Genomic DNA, 7,708 nt, shown 5'->3' on the forward strand with positions numbered 1-7,708 from the left:
GTTTAAAGCAAAACAGAAAGCATATATTATGGAAAGTTAATATATAGTGATTAGATAAAAAGTTTTAGTCTTATCTGAGTAACAGTTGGTCTTCAGTTTGTTAACTGAACTACGCTGCTACGGGTCGGTATCTAGTTTTCTGTTACATCAAGGCGCGGTTTTATATCCATAATTATTTTTATTATTATTATTATTCTCGTATGAGTAGAGAGAGAAGAGATTAAATAATTCCTTTATTGGCCGGAAGACGTGGCTAATTTCTGCTAAGAAAGACATCAGTTCATCTTTATCAGTGTCACTGCAGCACGTATTATTATTGAGCACATAAATTGGATCGCGACATGTGGTTTATTTTTATCACATGTTGTTTTAGTTTTATTTTATTAAATGAAGTTTTTTAAGTGTATTATAGAGATTAAGTGCTTATAGAGAAGATAACATGGAGGGGATGTTACCCCCTGATGGAGGCTGGGGGTGGATAGTCGCTCTTGGTTTTGCCTTGAATAATGTAAGACTTTTTTATTTTATTTTAATAATATGATTATTAATTAAATTATAAGTTATTTTTAATTTCTCTTAATAATTATGAGTCGTTTGATAATTAACCTTTGGTAGTTTGTCGTCTAAGAAAGGAATTTAGTAGTTATCTTGAAGGTAATTGTCATTTAAAGTATCCATTAGTAAATATTATATATTGATAAAATAATTAAAATACTTTTTTGAGTTTAGACAAGAAAAATAAATTACAACTATTAAGATTTATATCTTTAATTAGCTGTTAAATTATAATTATTTTTTTTAACTTCCCGTCAGAAAAATTGAAAATTTTCAAAAATCGGGAAGTTGTTCGTTTTACCCCGTTTTTGGAAAATCGAGTTTTCATCAGATCTTGACGTTTTGAGGTCTTAGAAAGCTTCCCTAAGTATTCCCGCGATGGTATCTGTATTTCGATATGTATGGATGTATGTATGTGTGTATGGTGTGTAAGGTGTGTATTAGGGTGTGAAAAAAAATTTCAGATAGTAACTAGTGTAATCCAGATTACAATGAATATAATCTAGATTACAATGAGTATAATCTATATTACAATGAGTATAATCTAGATTATAATGAGTATAATCTAGATAATAATGAGTATAATCTAGATTACAATGAGTATAATCCAGATATCACCCAGTATAATCTGGGATGATATCCAGTGTCATCTTGTTCTTTCCATGGAGGTGAAAAATTGACATTTTTTTTTTTTTTATTTTGCTTGTTATTACGGCCCATTATTTACAAGTGGGTTGACCCTACGTGTAAATAATAATTAAAATTTTTTTACATGATGAAAAGAAAAGGTAATTATTTACAAGTGGGTTCACCCTATATTTGGCGATATTCAGGTGAAAAATTGACATTTTCAAATTTTTTTTTATTCTGTTTGTTTTTACGACGTATTTATGATGTTGGAAAAAATTTTGGCTCTCATGTTTTTGGATGAAATTTCTATTTCATCTTTTTTCGATCTATTTTTTTTTTTAAATACATAAAAAAACGAACAATTAAAAAAAAAAGTTGAATATTATAATTTTCTAAAAATTTAGAAATTTTTTTGAAAATTTGTAAAATTTATTAAAATTGTGATAATCAACTTTTTTTTCAATTGTTTATTTTGATATATACTTAAAAAAAAAAAAAATATATATATATATATATATATATATATATATATATATATATATATATATATATATATATATATATATATATATATATATATATATATATATATATATATATATATATATATATATATATATATCAATAAAATCAAATAGAAATTTTGTTCAAAAAAATGAAAATGAAAATGGTGGTCCCCTTTTTTAAGCCGTAAGATGGACGGCGGGGTGAGATGGTCGATCTTAACCAGCATCGAATCTTATAATTCTATGCTTGTATGGCTACCTTGTATAGCTACCTTTGAAGTATTTTTCTGGTTAATAGCCTACTATCAGACAAAATAGGTAGAATTTACATAATTTTTCATGTAAAAATTCTTTGTAAAAATAATAAAATTTTTTGTGTCCCCGACCGAAAAGTCCCCACTTTTAAATAATTACCAAAAAAAATTTTTAGAAGTCTAATTTTAATATCAAAAAATTTTTTACTCTGTCTTTGATATTAATTGTTCACATTTTTTTCAGATTGTGATGGTCCCGCTGATCACAGGAATGAGTTTAGTGTTCATAGATGTCTTCGCTTCTTTAAAACTCCCACCCACGAGCGTGTCAATAATAATGAGCACAAATATGTCATTCGGTATGGCGATGGGTCTATTACACGGGCCGCTTCTTCGAAAATTTGGGTACCGGAAAGTAGCAATCACCGGAGCTTTGATGTTCTTCACCGGAACATTGCTCACTGCTTTTTCTTACAAATTTATCCATTTTTTAATAGCCTACGGGCTTATGACCTGTAAGCATTAATTCATATGAATTGTATTAATCTCTAAAAAAAAAAAAAAAAAAAAAAAAAAACTATTGATTAATAATTTCTTCAGCTATGGGCGTCGGTTTGTCAATGGCAGCCTTTTCTTTGGCTCTGAACACGTACTTTTTGGAAAAAAGAGGACGAGCGATGGGACTAGCGATGACTATTACAGGTTTGGGACCCATACTGATGCCACAATTAATTTCATTACTCTTGTATATATACTCAGCTCAGGTATTCATATAATTTAATTTTTTTTTTATTCATCTATATTATTAAGAGAATAAAAAAATTTTTGTCTCTGTATTCGAAAATACTCTATCTCTAGATACATAAATAAGAAATTACCTTGTATCTTGTGAATTATTGACATTTTTAAAGATTTAAGCTCACCCCGACATTACACTCATCAAAACCTTTCATTTGAGTACCCACATCAATTTTTCATATATTTTATATATTTATATATTTCACAAATACCATATATATAAAATATATGAAAATTGACATGTTGGTACTCAAATGAAAGCTCTTGATGAGTGTAACATCAGGATGAGCTTATATCTTTAAAAATGTCAATGATTAAGAAAGTACAGTGCAATTTAACTAAAGTCATTATTTAATAAAATAAAATTTCTTTTATTGCTAATTTAAAATTAAACAGTTATTTATATCTTCTTTAAAAAAATTTATCTTTTAGGGAACAATAATTATTCTCGGAGGAATAACAATGCATACATTAGTGGCAGCATTGTTGTTACAACCTGTTAAATGGCATGCCAAGCGCCCGGTTACTGAACCCAAAGATAATGAAGGTGAATCATATAATAAAGTCTGCTAGAATAGTTTCCACTCATTAAATAAAAATCGATTAATCATGACCTCATTAATTTTACAGATAAACAAGATGATAAAAAATTAATAATAGATTCTAAAACTAAAAACATGAGCTTAGAAACTGTTAAGCTTGATGTTAGCTCTAATAATTTTGAGCTCAAAAGGACTCTCAGTATCTCAAATTTAAATATTGACGACAAAGATTCACAGAAGGAAATTGTAGAGACTGAAATTTTGACTGGTAATTTTGAGTTTTTTTTTTTTTTAATTTTTAGGATTAGTAGCTTAGACTTAGGAAAAATCTGATGTTCATTAAATAAAGTTTTAAATAGTTAATAGTCGGAGACGAAGTATTTATCACTCGCAATCCGCTTATGATATCATCGAGGCTGGTAAAGATAAAAGTTTGGTTAATGAACACGCTTACAAATGGTGGACTTCAGGTAACTTTAATATTTTTTTAATTATGAGAATAATATTAATTCCGGATTTTTTTTTTTTTTTTTTTTTTTTTTAAGGAAAAAGTCTAAATTCAATACATTTAGGAAGTTGTCCGATGATTTTCGACGATACAATGATCTACGGAGCGGTTTCAATTGATAATGTTGATAAAAATGAAGATAATATTAAACTAAATGGAAAAGAACTGAAAAAAATTGACGAAGAATCAGGATTAAAAGATAAGCCAGACGAGTGAGTTGTTATAAATTTAGATTTGTGTGGAAAAAAAAAAAATAGAAATTGGACATTCCACTACAAATCGACCATTTTGACCCTTATTTAATTTGATTGGAAATTTTTTATTATTTTTTATCCTACAAAAATTTTTTTTTCCAGAATTTTTTCAAATTTTTGTCAATTGTTTATTTATTTATTTATTTAATTTTTTTTTTTTTTTTTTTATTGATTTATTTAGATCCTGAAGTTTACAAGTGGGGTCAAATATATTTTTGGCCATATCTAGAAGAAAAATTAATATTTAAAAATTTTTTTTATTCTGCTTGTTTTTACCGCGCATTTTTGGTGGTGATTTCGGAAATATGAAAAAATTAATATTTCGATTGCTTTTTGCCTTCAAAAGTTGGAAAAAATTTTGGCTCTCATATTTTTGTACAAAATTTCTATTTTATCTTTCTTTGATATTAATGATATGGATTTTTTCGAAAAATACATTAAAAAAAATTTTAATGGAGTTAACTGACATTTCAAAATTTTTAGAAATTTTTTATTGAAGAAATTTCAATTAAACAATTTTATAAAAAAATTTTCAACCGTAAAAAATTTGAAAAACTACAAGTGCAATTTTTTAGAAATATTTTTTTAGTTGTAATTGAATTAAAAAAAAAAAAATCAAAAATTTTTAGACGTCTGCTAATTTCAGTTTCATAAAAAAATACATTTGAATAAAAAAAAAAAATTTATCATTACAGTTTTCTACAAAATTTATAAATTTTTTTGAAAATTTGTTAAAATTGTGGTCAACTTTTTTTTTTTAATTGTTCAATTTTTCATGTATTTAAAAAAAAAATTTGTTAAAAAAAATGAAAATTAAAATAGTAGACCCACTTTTAAATAATTACAAAATTTTTATTATCTGACTAAAAAAAAAATTATGAATTATTGAAAAAAAAAATTTTTATTTTTTTTTTTTTTTTAACTAAATTTATTAAAAATTCAAATATTTCAAAACTTTTGTTTTTAAATGTATTTAAAAAAAGTACAAAAAATTGATTCAAATTTTATCATTATTTTTTAGATTTTTGAAAAAAATCGAAAATTTCTTGATGACCATTTTTGATTTTTTTTCTTTTTATTATATTAAACTTTGACATTTTCTTCAAATCCTTACATTTTTTCAGAGTATTATTTTTTTAATTCTTCTTTTTTTTTTTTCAATTAAAAAAAAAATCAAAAGATTATCTCGTAGAAATTTTTTGTATTTGATTAAAAATTATTTAATTAATAATACTTAAAAAAATTGATCAAAGTTTATTATTAAATTATTTTCTGATGTTTAGAACTTCAACTTCATAATATAATAAACTAATTAAACGAATAAATATCGTAATTATAAATTATAATATGAGTTAGAGTAAATAATAAATAAAAAATTATAATTTCAGATCAAAAAGTGAACAATCGGGAAAGTCGGAGGTCGGTGGATGTTGTGCTCGTTTGACCCGCGTTCTGCGTAGAATCGTTAATGTGCTCGACTTGCGTCTACTATGCGACCCGATTTACGTCAACCTGATGCTCGGGCTGTCGATAGCAGCCTTTGCGGAAATAAACTTCTCCGTACTGATGCCGTTTATTTTGAACGAAATTCAGTTCACCAAAGTACAGATCGCCGCTATAATGAGCACCATGGGTTTCGTCGACTTGATGATGAGAGGAGTGTCGCCATTTATTGCCGAGTGGCTCAGGCAGACTCCAAGAAAGATGTATCTTGTTAGTTTGCTGATGCTCATCCTCAGCAGATCAAGTAAATTAATCATCATATAGAGACAATTCACAATTAAATTTATGAAATAAACAAAAAATTTTTTTTTCTCCAGTCGTGACAGTTTTCTCCGACTTTACCTCTATGATAATTATGGCGGTTGGCATAGGATTTGCCAAAGGATCACGTTCTGTATTTATGTCGCTTGTGGTACCTAGTTATGTTTCCATAGAAAGACTTGCTCACGCTACGGGGATCCAAATTTTTGTCAACGGCATTATTATTGGGGCACTTAGTCCTGTATTAGGTAAATTAATTGTTAAATTTAAATAATAATAATAATAATAATAATAATAATAATATAGTTTTTCATTATCTTTAAAATTTTTTTTTTTAATTTTAATTATTTCATACACGGTAAGAACAAGATTACACTGGATATCATCGTAGATTATATTGAATGAAAAAAATCCAGATAGTAGCTAGTATAATCTGGATTACAATGAGTATAATATGGATTATAAGGATTATAATCACGATTATAAGAAGTATAATATAGATTATAATGAGTATATTCTAGATTATAAGGAGTGTAATCTATATTATAATGAGTAAAATCCAGATTATAATGAGTATAATCCAGATATCACGCAGTATAATTTGGATTTTTTGAACTACTATCTGAAATTTTTTTCATCACAGATATCACTGAGTATAATCTGGGATGATATCCAGTGTAATCTTGTACTTTCCGTGTAGGCAGTCCAATCTTTTTTTTTCAATTAATTTTTATTATTCTTATGATGACCAACCAATTAATTATTCATTTAGTTATTTATTTATTTAGTTTTAATGCCGAGGCATTAAAATTAAAGGGAAATGGCAAATTTTATATACATAGATAGTGTTCAAATAAGTACAATAAATTTTGAAGTATTCATAAAATACATAAAATAGATTGCATTCAAAACAAGAATGTACATAATGTTATTAATATATATCACGTTATTATATTATTTTCAGTCATTTTTTTTAATTTTCAATGAAAATTTATTTGACGTTTAATCGGAGTATTGAACGATAAATATTCAAAGATCATAAGAATAATAAAAATAAACTTAAAAAAAAAAGACCGGACTGCTTTTTAAATAATTAAAATTATTAAAAAAAAATTTTTAAAATACTGAAAAAATAATAATAATATTTTTTAATTAATCATTTAATTATGTTAATTTTGTAGGAATAATCCGTGAAGCTAAAGGTAATTATGTGCCATGTATATTTCTGATAAACTTGATGTCAGCGGTGACAATAGTGATGTGGTCAACAGAAATGATTATCAGCAGTCGGAGAAAGAACGGAAAGAGCAAAGAATACAAAGCTGTGACTTAAATACTCATTAATAAATAAATTGTTAATTAATTTACTAATTTATTTACTTAATTATTAAAATCCTCAGGCGATAATTTCTTCTTGGAATTGAAAAATTAAGAAGAAAATTTAAAGTTTTCAACTAAAAAAAAAAAAAATAAAATTCAAGTACATAAATATCCAGTTAATTAAAAAAATAATTGAAATTTAATTTCACCGTTCGCACATTTTACATTCGCTTCCTCATTAAGGTCGCGTCCTTGTTTGATCTTTCTCTCGGTTCTTCACTGCAACATGTAACTCATTTTTTAATTACACATGAGTATGAGATCACGGGTCTTGTATTTGTTCTCTTTTAACCAACGACAATGTGTGTATATAAATATATAAATATATACATATATATAGAGCAGTCTTGTTATGGAACCAGCCACTGAGTAATCCTCGACGGTATCACTAAACAATGGAAACGCTTTTCCACACTCTTCCATCCGGCATTAACATTATTCACACGGTTCATGACTCCATGTCAAGTTTAATAGTCTTTCATTTCTTCTTTCTTTTTTTTCTCAAAATCATCGACCC

General features: G+C 26.2%; 1 protein-coding gene across 1 annotated transcript; it reads left to right on the forward strand.

Moving 5' to 3' along the window:
* The first annotated feature begins 84 nt into the window (after positions 1-84).
* LOC141528201 (uncharacterized) lies at positions 85-7,174 on the forward strand. Its single transcript, XM_074244132.1, has 10 exons — positions 85-508; positions 2,190-2,460; positions 2,546-2,709; positions 3,176-3,290; positions 3,374-3,553; positions 3,645-3,755; positions 3,831-4,005; positions 5,436-5,794; positions 5,868-6,059; positions 6,993-7,174. Exons 1-10 carry the CDS (start codon positions 440-442, stop codon positions 7,142-7,144), a joined length of 1,788 nt encoding a protein of 595 aa, XP_074100233.1. The 5' UTR covers positions 85-439; the 3' UTR covers positions 7,145-7,174.
* Positions 7,175-7,708: the final 534 nt, after the last annotated feature.

Source organism: Cotesia typhae, unplaced genomic scaffold, assembly GCF_013202065.1.
Source record: "Cotesia typhae breed Kobodo isofemale line unplaced genomic scaffold, CoteBio_Ctyphae contig_43, whole genome shotgun sequence".
Lineage (NCBI taxonomy): Eukaryota > Metazoa > Arthropoda > Insecta > Hymenoptera > Braconidae > Cotesia > Cotesia typhae.